At 48.2% G+C, this 14,235-nt stretch overlaps 1 protein-coding gene across 1 annotated transcript; it reads right to left on the reverse strand.

Annotated features, from left to right (window-relative positions):
• Window positions 1-1,534: 1,534 nt before the first annotated feature.
• LOC119364328 lies at window positions 1,535-2,632 on the reverse strand. The gene has a single exon (XM_037629788.1). The coding sequence runs from the start codon at window positions 2,478-2,480 to the stop codon at window positions 1,899-1,901; it is 582 nt and encodes a 193-aa protein (XP_037485685.1). The 5' UTR covers window positions 2,481-2,632; the 3' UTR covers window positions 1,535-1,898.
• Window positions 2,633-14,235: the final 11,603 nt, after the last annotated feature.

The following is a 14,235-nucleotide window of genomic DNA, read 5'->3' on the forward strand; positions in this document are numbered from 1 at the left end:
TCCATTATCCATTATTATTGTATAATTGGCGTGGTGACTAAAAGATGAGTGCCCTTTCCTCGTTATTCTTAACTGTCTGAGATAGTTGGTGAGAAGAGGCCCAGCTACCATCATGCTCGCGTATGTGTGCACAAGCTATTAAGTCCTTGTGTGCTGTCCCTGACCCTGAGTGCCTCCCGTCCTCTTAACTGCTGGTCGATTTCAGTAGGGAAGCAAAACAAAAATTGGGCAGATTGGTAGAATAGAATGCTCAACAACTGATGTGATGTAGGTAGAGTAGTTGCTAACAAGACAAAACGTCACTCACGAATGTCCATTCTTGCATTCGGCAGCGCTTGCATTATGAATTTGTACGATTTTGTCATTTCCAAGGGGCCAAACCCCGGTGCAGCTCGCTCCCACCCAAGTCACAACATTACAAGCTTGTCCAAAAAAAGAGTCATAACATTAAAATCTTGCTTACTGCTCCCTCTGTAACTAGACATAAGACGTTTCTTCACACTGTCATCTACTAGTCTACTAAACCTGTTGGTTCACAGTGCTGCGAATAAGTTTCGATGCAAATTGAGTTGGGGACACACAGCTGGCTTGGACTAGTAGATGGCATGTATTATGAGAAAGGAGATGACTACTGTTCTACTGGTAATGAGGTAGGACTATTAGACGGTTGGACGTCGCTGTCCCTCCTTTCGCCTTTAGTGCGAGCCAAATCTGCTGTCCCTCCCTATGTGAGCGAGCGAGCAACCCACACAAAACACGCACGCGTCCTCCATTTCCCCCACTAAAAACAGCGCAAGCTTTTTACCCCACGAACGCACACAAATTGATATGTGGCCCAGGAAAATGTCGTGCGCCTTTCTGTCTTCAGATCCAGCCATATTTTTTAGACGAAAAAAGAGCCTCGCCCCTTTTCCAGTTCATAGGAAGGGAGTGAAAATGTTCGGCATACAGAATCTGGGCAGCTAAGCTTCCACTGTCTGGAAAGCAACCTCCATATCGATCATTACATTTGTGTCACTGGGGCGACCACTTAGGGCATGCCCAACGCTCCACTGTGGACGGGTGCCCCAGCCCTATAACGTCACTTCCGATTGTCCAGCTCAGCTCAACTAGTAGCCTGCAGACCAAGACGGGATCCTGCAGAGGAGGTAGTCTCTTGGCTGACAAAAGTAAGAGAGAGATGGGAAAAGGGAGAGAGATGAAGCGATCCAGCCCTCCACGTTCACTGAAGTATAGGAAAAAGAGGATGTATATGTCATGCATTGGTTTGACGGGGCAGCTTCATGCATTGAGGGTTTGACAAACTAAGTAGTGCCCCATCCATCTTTACTTACGTGGAAGAGGTGAAGCACTAGGGAGGTGATGCTTCCATTGTACATGCCCTTAGCTGCTTCCAACGATTACATCATTGAGTACTCATGACACGATATCTCTTGAGTCATCACCAATGGATAGAAGAGAATTTTCGTTGGTCTTGATTTTCTATACGTTTATTATATTTGACAATACTACTCGTAGTAAACAACGAGGAAGATGCAAGAAAATGGGGTGATATATAACCGAGTTTCTTTGTTCAGATGAACTCTAATTACACTTACGCCACTCACGAACACTTAATAACTCATAATATAATTTACCACAAGATCGTGATTCATGACAGGACACATCTCCTGGCTTAGTGACAAGTGGGTAAATACAAAAGAATCTCCACGGGTCTTGACTTTCTATATATTTTACCAGAAACAAAAGGAGTAGCAAGGAAGATGAACGCTTAATTACTCATGTCCGTCTAGTATAACTTAACTTACTCCGCATTTGCATCCCAAGGATGCCTCAGGCGATTGTGTGCATGCTGTACGTGTGCTGTGTGCATGTACGCATCACTCTGCTGCCTTGGCCTAGTGGCGCCGATGCGCGGCGGAGATGGTCGTCTTCTCGACGACGAAGAGCCTCTTGAAGATCCTCATGAGCAGCACCCAGCTGCCGCTCCGGCGGTAGTACTGCCCCGTCCCGCCGGCCCTCGACGACGCCCGCAGCATCGGCGCCCACCCGCGCCCGCGCTCCCCCGCCTCCGACTCCGTGTCCGACAGCTCGTCCAGCCCGCACGCCGCCGTCTTCGAGCAAGAACCGGCGCGCCGCAGCTCCTCGTTGAAGTTCTCCCACAGCATGTCCATCTTGTCCTCGCCGTCCGCGCCGGCAGCGCGCACGACCACCCCTTCATCCGCTTCTCCTCCCCTCTCCCCCTTGGACCGTCGTCCGGCGGCCGAGTCCGACGACGTGGGCTCTTGCTCTTCCATGCCGTCCACGGTTCGGCGGCTCACCACGGCCACCACCGGTGTAACGGCGACGCCGTCGCTGGGAAACCAGAGCGGCGAGGAGGCGAAGTGGGGGAAGGGGAGAAGGCGGTGGTGGTGATGTAGGAACAGTGGCTCCGCATGCTCTGCCGCGGCGGCCGTTGTAGGGAAGGTGAAGTCGTCCATCACTGGCCGCGGTCTGTCTATAGATAATCAGCACCTACCTCGCTGTTGCTGCTCGTCTGCCCGGCTGTTGGGACAAGGATATGAAGCGAACCCGGTTGGCTCGTGTCGCTCCCTAGCTCTCTGCGGTGGTACTTGCTACGACTGCTCTAGAGCTGGAGTACTGTTTTACTAGTCGCCAGGTGAATATATACATACTTGCGACCGAGCGAATTCTGTCGTATCGTGAATTTGGAGGCATAAACAGGGCATGCGCTGATTCAAATGCTTCCTATACGCCTGGGTGGACTCCCCGGTCAGTGATTTGTCAGAAAAAACATGATCCAACCGTCCCCCTTCGTACCGGCGTTATGCTTCCGGGCTGACCGACACTCCTCATGTTCTGCCGGTGTGAATATGAGAAGGCCCGGATGTGGCCCGACCCCACATATGTTTTTTCATATCTGCATCTTTGACCAAACTCTAGCTACTCCATTTCACACCGCCTCTAAGCACATGTCCGGTGATCTCGAGCCTTCTCCGGCATGGCAGACAGTGGATCGGACTCCAAGATTTCTCGATACATTGACTAAGACCTTGTCCCATGCGGAGACGAGGAGGAGATGATCGTCCGTGTGGCTCTCCGCCGCTCCTGTGAGGACTGTGCCCGAGTCGATATGGCGGGAATCCATTGCGCCGACACAAACGGTGCTTGGATCCGCCGGGGTTGGTGGCTCCAGGCGCGTGACCACGGCCTCGCGGACGCAGCGACCACCGACCGACGGCACAACCCCGGTGTGGCGGCTCCTCCCTGTGACGCCGGCTCCGATTTGAGGTCAATGTTAGTGAAAGTGCAACTATCCCTAGGTGGTTTTGGTAATTCCTAACAACATATAGCTCATTGAGCTAATACAATTCCAAGACAAATATTTCAGGAAAGCTCAATGAATGGCATGTCATGGATGAGAAAAGTGGATCCCTCAAAATGCTAAGGATAAAAGGATTGACTCAAGCTTCAAGCTTAAGACTCTACATTTTATATTTTAGTGATCCAAAATCACATTGAGTCTATAGGAAAAGCCAATACTATCAAGGAGGGATGAGGTGTTGCTTAATGAGTTTCTTGCTTCATAGTGTTTAGTGATATGCTTCAAAACCCTCAACTACTTTCCCACATCCACATATGACCTAAACCTAAAGTTCAACTCGGCCCCACCGATTCTTTCTATCCGGCGCCACCGAGTTCAGATGTCATAGCCACTGCCACAAACCCTAGGCAAATTGGTTTCACCGACAGGGATCTCGATCTCACCGAGATGGGATTGTAATCTCTCTGTTTTCCTTCGTAATGTTTCGGTCTCACCGAGATGAGCGTGTTGGGGAACGTAGCAGAAATTCAAAATTTTATACGCATCACCAAGATCAATCTATGGAGAGACTAGCAACGAGAGAGAGAGGGAGTGCATCTTTATATCCTTGAAGATCGCTAAGCGGAAGCGTTACAAGAACGCGGTCGATGGAGTCGTTCACGAAGCGATTTAGATCACGGCCGAATCCGATCTAAGCACCGAACAACGGTGCCTCCGTGTTCAACACACGTACAGCCCGGGGACGTCTCCTCCTTCTTGATCCAGCAAGGGGAGAGGAGAAGTTGAGGGAGAACTCCGACAACACGACAACATGGTGGTGATGGAGCTCGTGGTTCTCCGGCAGGGCTTCGCCAAGCACTACGGAGGAGGAGGAGGTGTTGGAGGAGGGAGAGGGCTGCGCCAGGGGAAGGGTGCGGCTGCCCTCTCTCTCCCTCACTATATATAGGGGGAAGGGAGGAGGGGGAGGCGCCCTAGGGTTCCCTAGGGGAGGGGTGGCGGCCACAGGGGAAACCCTAGATGGGTTTGGGCGCCCCCACCCCCTAGGAAACTTGCCCCCCAAGCCGGGAGGGGCGGCTGCCCTAGGGGTGGAGCCCCCACCTCTCCTGGTTACGTGAGATGGGGTGGGAGGGGCGCTCAGCCCCTTAGTGGGCTGATGTGCCCTCTCCCCTTGGCCCATAAGGCCCCCCAACGCTTGTCGGGGCCTCCGAAACCCCTTTCGGACACGCTGGTCATCACCTGGTACCCCCGGAACAATTCCGGACTCCAATACCCTTCGTCCAATATACCGATCTTCACCTCCGGACCCTTCCGGAGCTCCTCGTCATGTCCGGGATCTCATCCGGGACTCCGAACAACCTTCGGTAACCACATACTATTTCCCACAACAACTCTAGCGTCACCGAACCTTAAGTGTGTAGACCCTACGGGTTCGGGAACCATGCAGACATGACCGAGACGTTCTCCGGTTAGTAACCAACAACGGGATCTGGATACCCATGTTGGCTCCCACATGTTCCACGATGATCTCATCGGATGAACCACGATGTCAAGGATTCAAGCAACCCCGTATGCAATTCCCTTTGTCAATCGGTATGTTACTTTCCCGAGATTCGATCGTCGGTATCCCAATACCTCGTTCAATCTCGTTACCGGCAAGTCACTTTACTCGTTCCGTAATGCATGATCTCGTGACTAACTACTTAGTCACATTGAGCTCATTATGATGATGCATTACCAAGTGGGCCCAGAGATACCTCTTCGTCATACGGAGTGACAAATCCCAGTCTCGATTCGTGCCAACCCAACAGACACTTTCAGAGATACCTGTAGTGCACCTTTATAGCCACCCAGTTACATTGTGACGTTTGGTACACCCAAAGTACTCCTACGGTACCAGGGAGTTACACAATCTCATGGTCGAAGGGAAATGATACTTGACATTAGAAAAGCTTTAGCAAACGAACTACACGATCTTGTGCTATGCTTAGGATTGGGTCTTGTCCATCACATCATTCTCCTAATGATGTGATCCCGTTATCAATGACATCCAATGTCCATGGTCAGGAAACCATGACCATCTGTTGATCAACGAGCTAGTCAACTAGAGGCTCACTAGGGACATGTTGTGGTCTATGTATTCACACATGTATTGCGGTTTCCGGTCAATACAATTATGGCATGAATAATAGACAATTGTCATGAACAGGGAAATACAATAATAACCATTTTATTATTGCCTCTAGGGCATATTTCCAATAGTCTCCCACTTGCACTAGAGTCAATAATCTAGTTCACATCACTATGTGATTGTAATGAATCAACACCCATGGGGTTTGATCATATCTCGCTTGTGAGAGAGGTTATTAGTCAACGGATCTGAACCTTTCAGATCCGTGTGTGCTTTGCAAATCTCTATGTCATCTCCTAGATGCAGCTACCACGCTCTATTTGGAGCTATTCCAAATAACTGTTCTACTATACGAATCCGGTTTACTACTCAGAATAATCCGGATTAGTGTCAAAGTTTGCATCGGCGTAACCTTTTACGACGAACTCTTTTACCACCTCCATAATCGAGAAAATTCCTTAGTCCACTAGTTACTAAGGATAACCTTGACCGCTCTCCTGTGATCCATTCCTGGATCACACTTGTACCCCTTGACTGACTCATGGCAATGCACACTTCAGGTGCGGTACACAGCATAGCATACTGTAGAGCCTACGTCTAAAGCATAGGGGACGACTTTCGTCCTTTCTCTCTTTTCTGCTGTGGTTAGGTCTTGAGTCTTTCTCAATACTCATACCTTATAACACAGCCAAGAACTCCTTCTTTGTCGATCTATTTTGAACTCCTTCAAAATCTTGTCACGGTATGTATTTATTTGAAAGTACTATTAAGAATTTTTATCTATCTTTAAAGATCTTGATGCTCAATGTTCAAGTAGCTTAATCCAGGTTTTCCATTGAAAAACACTTTTCAAATAACCCTATATGCTGTCCAGAAATTCTACATCATTTTTGATCAACAATATGTCAATAACATATACTCATCAGAAATTCTATAGTGCTCCCACTCACTTCTTTGGAAATACAAGTTTCTCATAAACATTGTATAAACCCAAAATCTTTGATCATCTCATCAAAGCGTATATTCCAACTCCGAGATGCTTACTCCAGTCCTTAGAAGGATTGTTGGAGCTTTGCATACTTGTTAGCATCTTTCAGGATTGACAAAACCTTCTAGTTGTATCACATACAACCTTTCCTCAAGAATATCATCGAGGAAATAATGTTTTGACATCCTATCTGCAAGATTTCATAAATCATGCAGTAATTGCTAATATAATTCCAACAGACTCTTAGCATCGCTACGAGTGAGAAAGTCTCATCGTAGTCAACTCCTTGAACTTGTCGGAAAACATCTTAACGACAAGTCGAGCTTTCTTAATGGTGATACTTACCATCATTGTCCGTCTTCCTTTTAAAATCCATCTGTACCCAACAGCCTTACGACCATCAAGTAGTTCTTCCAAAGTCTACACATTGTTTTCATACATGGATCCTCTCTCGGATTTTATGGCCTCGAGCCATTTGTCGGAATCTGGGCCCACCATCGCTTCTCCATAGCTCGTAGGTTCATTGTTGTCTAGCAACATGACCTCCAAGATAGGATTACGGTACCACTCTGAAGCAGTACATGTCCTTGTCGTCCTACAAGGTTTGGTAGTGACTTGATCCGAAGTTTCATGATCACTATCATCAACTTCCACTTCAATTGGTGTAGGTGCCACAGGAACAACTTCATGTGCCCTGCTACACACTGGTTGAAGTGATGGTTCAATAACCTTATCAAGTCTCCACCATCCTCCCACTCAATTCTTTCAAGAGAAACTTTTCCTCGAGAAAGGACCCGTTTAAGAAACAATCACTTTTGCTTCCAAATCTGAAATAGGAGGTATACCCAACTGTTTTGGGTGACCTATGAAGATGCATTTATCCGTTTTGGGTTCGAGCTTACTAGGATGAAACTTTTTCACATAAGCATCGCAGCCCCAAACTTTTAAGAAACGACAGCTTAGGTTTCTTTAAACCATAGTTCATACGTTGTCATCTCAACGGAATTACGTGGTGCCCTAATTGAAGTGAATGCGGTTGTCTCTAATGCCTAACCCATAAACGATAGTGGTAATTCGATAAGAGACATAATGGTATGCACCATATCCAATAGGGTGCAGCTATGATGTTCGGACACACCATCACACTATGGTGTTCCAGGCGGTATTAGTTGTGAAACAATTTCCACAATGTCATAATTGTATACCAAACTCATAACTCAGATACTCATCTCTATGATCATATCATAGACATTTTATCCTCTTATCATGACGATCTTCAACTTCACTCTGAAATTACTTGAACCTTTCAATAATTCAGACTTGTGTTTCATCAAGTAAATATACTCAGCATCTACTCAAATCATCTGTGAAGTAAGAACATAACGATATCCACTGCGTGCCTTAGCACTCATTGGACTGCATACATCAAAATCTATTACTTCCAACAAGTTGCTTTCTTGTTCCATCTTACTGAAAACGAGGCTTTTCAGTCATCTTGCCCATGTGGTATGATTTGCATGTCTCAAGTGATTCAAAATCAAGTGAGTCCAAACGGTCCATTTGCATGGAGTTTCTTCATGCATATACACCAATAGACATGGTTCGCATGTCTCAAACTTTTCAAAAACGAGTGAGTCCAAAGATCCATCAACATGGCAGTGCCACAAGTAGGTGGTACTATCATTACTATATTATATCTTTTGGCATAAACATGTGTATCACTACGATCGAGATTCAATAAACCATTCATTTTAGGTGCAAGACCATTGAAGGTATTATTCAAACAAACAGAGTAACCATTATTCTCCTTAAATGAATATCCGTATTGCGATAGACATAATCCAATCATGTCTATGCTCAACGCAAACACCAAATAACAATTATTTAGGTTTAACACTGATCCCGATGGCAGAGGGAGCATGCGATGTTTGATCACATCAACCTTGGAAATACTTCCAACATATATCGTCACCTCGCCTTTAGCTAGTCTCCGTTTATTCCGTAGTCTTTTATTTCGAGTTACTAACACTTAACAACTGAACCGGTATCTATTACCATGGTGCTACTAGGAGTACTAGTAAAGTACACATCAATATAATGTATATCCAATATACTCCTGTCGACCTTGCCAGCCTTCTCATCTACCAAGTATCTAGGGTAGTTCTGCTTCAGTGACTGTTCCCCTCATTACAGAAGCACTTAGTCTCGGGTTTGGGTTCGACCTTGGGTTTCTTCACTAGAGCAGCAACTGATTTGCCATTTCATGAAGTATCCCTTCTTGCCCTTGCCCTTCTTGAAACTAGTGGTTTCACCAACCATCAACAATTGATGCTCCTACTTGATTTCTACTTTCACGGTGTCAAACATCGCGAATTGCTCAAGGATCATCATGTCTATCCCTGATATGTTATAGTTCATCACGAAGCTCTAATAGCTTGGTGGCGGTGACTATGGAGAACCATCAATATCTGATCTGGAAGATTAACTCCCACTCAATTCAAGTGATTGTAGTACTCAGACAATCTGAGCACATGCTCAACAATTGAGCTTTTCTCCCTTAGTTTGCAGGCTAAGAAACTCGTCGGAGGTCTCATACCTCTTGACATGGGCACGATCCTGAAATCCCAATTTCAGCCCTTGGAACATCTCATATGTTCCGCGATGTTTCAAAAACGTCTTCGGCGCCACAATTCTAAACCGTTTAACATTACTGAACTATCATGTAGTCATCAAAACATGTATGTCAGATGTTCGCAACATCCATAGATGACGTTCGAGGTTCAGCACACCGAGCGGTGCATTAAGGACAAAAGCCTTCTGCGCAGCAATGAGGACAAGCCTCATTTTACGGACCCAGTCTGCATAATTGCTACTATCAACTTTCAACTATATTTTCTCTAGGAACATATCTAAACAGTATAACTAAAACGCGAGCTTACGACATAATTGCAAAGACCTTTTGACTATGTTCATGATAATTAAGTTCATCTAATCACATTATTTGATGAACTCCCACTCAGATAGACATCCGTCTAGTCATCTTAAGTGATACATGATCCGAGTCAACTAGGCCGTGTCCGATCATCACGTGAGACGGACTAGTCATCTTCGGTGAACATCTTCATGTTGATCGTATCTACTATATGACTCATGCTCGACCTTTCGGTCTCTTGTGTTCCGAGGCCATGTCTGTACATGCTAGGCTCGTCAATTCAACCTAAGTGTTTCGTGTGTGTAAATCTGGCTTACACCCGTTGTATGTGAATGTTAGAATCTGTCACACCCGATCATCACGTGGTGCTTCGAAACAACGAACTTTCGCAACGGTGCACAGTTAGGGGGAACACTTTTTTGAAATTTTAATGAGGGATCATCTTATTTACTACCATCGTTCTGAGCAAATAAGATGCATAAACATGATAAACATCACATGCAATCAAATAGTGACATGATATGGCCAATATCATTTTGCTCCTTTTGATCTCCATCTTCGGGGCTCCATGATCATCATCGTCACCGGCATGACACCATGATCTCCATCATCATGATCTCCATCATCGTGTCTCCATGAAGTTGTCTCACCAACTTATTACTTCTACTACTATGGCTAACGGTTTAGCAATGAAGTAAAGTAATTACATGGCGTTATTCAGTGACAGACAGGTCATACAATAAATAAAGACATCTCCTATGGCACCTGCCGGTTGTAATACTCATCGACATGCAAGTCGTGATTCCTATTACAAGAATATGATCAATATCATACATCACATATATTTCATTCATCACATCCTTCTTGGCCATATCACATCACACGGCAGATGCTGCAAAAACAAGTTAGACGTCCTCTAATTGTTGTTGCAAGTTTTTACGTGGCTGCTATAGGTTTATAGCAAGAACGCTTCTTACCTATGCCAAAACCACAACGTGATATGCCAATTGCTATTTACCCTTCATAAGGACCCTTTTCATCGAATCCGATCCGACTAAAGTGGGAGAGACATACACCCGCTAGCCACCTTATGCAACAAGTGCATGTCAGTCGGTGGAACCTCTCACGTAAGTGTACGTGCAAGGTCGGTCTGGGCCGCTTCATCCCACAATATCATCGAAACAAGATAGGACTAGTAACGGTAAGCATATTGAACAAAATCAACACCCACAACAACTTGTGTTCTACTCGTGCATAGAAACTACTCATAGACCTTGCTCATGATGCCACTGTTGGGGAACGTAGCAGAAATTCAAAATTTTCTATGCATCACCAAGATCAATCTATGGAGAGACTAGCAACAAGAGAGAGAGAGAGAGGGAGTGCATCTTCATATCCTTGAAGATCGCTAAGCGGAAGCGTTACAAGAACGCGGTCGGTGGAGTCGTTCACGAAGAGATTCAGATCATGGCCGAATCCGATCTAAGCACCGAACAACGGTGCCTCCGTGTTCAACACACGTACAGCCTAGGGACGTCTCCTCCTTCTTGATCCAGCAAGGGGAGAGGAGAAGTTGAGGGAGAACTCCGACAGCACGACATCATGGTGGTGATGGAGCTCGTGGTTCTCCGGCAGGGCTTCGCCAAGCACTACGGAGGAGGAAGAGGTGTTGGAGGAGGGAGAGGGCTGCGTCAGGGGAAGGGTGCGGCTACCCTCTCTCTCCCTCACTATATATAGGGGGAAGGGAGGAGGGGGAGGCGCCCTAGGGTTCCCTAGGGGAGGGGCGGCGGCCACAGGGGAAACCCTAAATGGGTTTGGGCGCCCCCACCCCCTAGGAAACTTGCCCCCCAAGCCGGGAGGGGCGGCTGCCCTAGGGGTGGCGCCCCCACCTCTCCTGGTTACGTGAGATGGGGTGGGAGGGGCGCTCAGCCCCTTAGTGGGCTGATGTGCCCTCTCCCCTTGGCCCATAAGGCCCCCAACTCTTGTCGGGGCCTCCGAAACCCCTTTCGGACACGCTGGTCATCACCTGGTACCCCCGGAACAATTTCGGACTCCAATACCCTTCGTCCAGTATACCGATCTTCACCTCCGGAGCTCCTCATCATGTACGGGATCTCATCCGGGACTCCGAACAACCTTCGGTAACCACATACTATTTCCCATAACAACTCTAGCGTCGCTGAACCTTAAGTGTGTAGACCCTACGGGTTCGGGAACCATGCAGACATGACCGATACGTTCTCTGATCAATAACCAACAGCGGGATCTGGATACCCATGTTGGCTCCCACATGTTCCATGATGATTGTCGGTGTCAAAACCGGCGGATCTCGGGTAGGGGGTCCCGAACTGTGCGTCTAGGCGGATGGTAACAGGAGACAAGGGACACGATATTTTACCCAGGTTCGGGCCCTCTTGATGGAGGTAAAACCCTACGTCCTGCTTGATTAATATTGATGATGTGTGTTTACAAGAGTAGATCTACCACGAGATCAAGGAGGCTAAACCCTAGAAGCTAGCCTATGGTATGATTGTTGTTCGTCCTATGGACTAAAGCCATCCGGTTTATATAGACACCGGAGAGGGCTAGGGTTACACAAAGTCGGTTGCAATGGTAGGAGATCTACATATCCGTATCGCCAAGCTTGCCTTCCACGCCAAGGAAAGTCCCATCCGGACACGGGATGAAGTCTTCAATCTTCTATCTTCATAGTCTTGGAGTCCGGCCGATGATGATAGTTCGGCTATCCGGACACCCCCTAGTCCGGAACTCCCTCAGTAGCCCCTAAACCAGGCTTCAATGACGACGAGTCCGGCGCGCATGTTGTCTTCGACATTGCAAGGCGGGTTCTTCCTCCTAATTCATAGAAGATTGTGAACACCAGGATAGTGTCCGGCTCTGCAAAATAAATTCCACGTACCACCGTAGAGAGAATAACATTACACAAGTTCAATCTGCTGACGTATTTTGTGGCGTGACGTCACACCACTACCAAGCCTTTACTCAAATTGTTTTTATTGTTCCACCTCCGTGCGTTTAGCGAAGCGGTTTCCTTGGCATGTCTTGTCGAAGCAGAGATCGTGTTCCCCTTATTCCGGGATTCCCATCAATACGGACGTGGGTAACCCAACCGCGCCCGTTGCCACGCCCCCTCGATCGAAGGCGGGTTCCAAACGGTCACGGGGACGGCTCTTGGTATTCTCCCTCTTTATAATGAGACCAAGGCCCGTTCTTTTCCTTCAATCCTCTATCGAATCCGCCCCTCGCCCCGAGTTCCAACACCCAGGGCTCCATATTCAGGTACCTTCCATCTTCGACAATGTCCGGCCCCGACCTATGAGGCGGGTGGATTCCCTCCTCCGTCACGGAAGAGGACGTGCTAAAGCTAAGAGACGCCAGGTACTTAACATACGAGATTTCGCATAGGCTGCCTGCCCGAGGGCAAGTTATTCCTACTCCCGAGCTTGGCGAGAGCGTCGTGTTCGTGTCTCACCTCTGTCGGGGTTTAGGCTTCCCGATGGATCCCTTCGTGAGGGGGCTCATGTTTTACTATGGGCTGGAATTCCATGACTTGGCTCCGGAGTCCATCCTCCACATCTCATCATTCATTGTCGTCTGTGAAGCCTTCCTCCGCACTACCCCTCACTTCGGCTTGTGGCTCAAAACCTTCAACGTGGAGCCGAAGATGATTGAGGGGCGTCAGGCAGAGTGCGGCGGAGTGGTTATAAGTAAGAGGGCCGATGCTCCATGGCCCAAGGGCTCTTTTCAGGAGGAGCTCGGCTTGTGGCAACAGGAGTGGTTCTATATCACCGCTCCCAGGGGCAGCAGGCAGAGGCTGCCACCCGTCTTCCGCTCGGGCCCTCCACAGCGGCTGGCGTCATGGGTCAACAAGGGGCGTAACTGGGGGCCGTCCAAGGACGTTCCCCTGTTGCAGGACCGGATTCGAGGCCTCCAAGAAAGGGAGATCAATCTGGCCGTAGTGGTACAGGTTATGTTGACCCGGCGCCTACTGCCCTGCAAATGTCGCCCCCTCCGCCTGTGGGAATTTAATCCGGAGAGGCCACGAGCTCTTCAAAACTTCATGGGTTTGATACCCGCGGAGATGTACAAACTATTCTTCGGATCGCAAGAGATGCATCCGAAATTGACCGAGGATGCTGGCCTAAGCTGCAATCGCCCGGATACTCAAGTAAGTAGCCCTGTGTCCGGACACATCGTCCATTCATTTACTGTGGATTTGCCTTTTAACCAGCTATCCCTTGGACAGGAGTGGATAGCGCAAGCAAAACTGATACGGTGTCCAGCCCCCCTCCCTGAGACCACGCAGGATCCCGTGTTAATCAAAATGTTAGAGGTTCGCCTTCGGAGGAGGGCGAAGAAGGGCACAGGGGAACTACCAGCACAGCCATGGAGGCTTTCAATAAGGGAGGAATCGAGAGTCCCTCCTTCCAGGGGGAGAAGAGGACCGCTTCCGAAGACCCGGAGGCCAAGGCCTCAAAGCGGGGAAAGAAATCTGTACCGGAAGGTCCTTTGCTGGGAAGAGCCCCGGCCGTACTGTCTCCTCGGAGGAATCAGCCCTCTAGCGAGCCTTAAGTAAAAAGGGGGAATTTTGTAATAGTGGACATCCCCGTTTAATTTCTAAGGGTAACCGAAGTTTTCACCTTGTAGTTCGGATCTCAGCCCATCTCAGCACAGCTCATCTTCGGGAGACCTTCATCCGGAGATGATGGAGAGCGAAATGCCTCCATCTGCCGCCCCGTCGTGCGGGGCGGGCGACCCTGAGGTGTCGTCACGGAGGGTCTTCCCGAGTCCGGCGGGGCCGGAGAGTTCGGCACCCATTGGAGTACGGCCGGTGGAGCTGC

The sequence above is a fragment of the Triticum dicoccoides genome, chromosome 2B, assembly GCF_002162155.2.
Source record: "Triticum dicoccoides isolate Atlit2015 ecotype Zavitan chromosome 2B, WEW_v2.0, whole genome shotgun sequence".
Lineage (NCBI taxonomy): Eukaryota > Viridiplantae > Streptophyta > Magnoliopsida > Poales > Poaceae > Triticum > Triticum dicoccoides.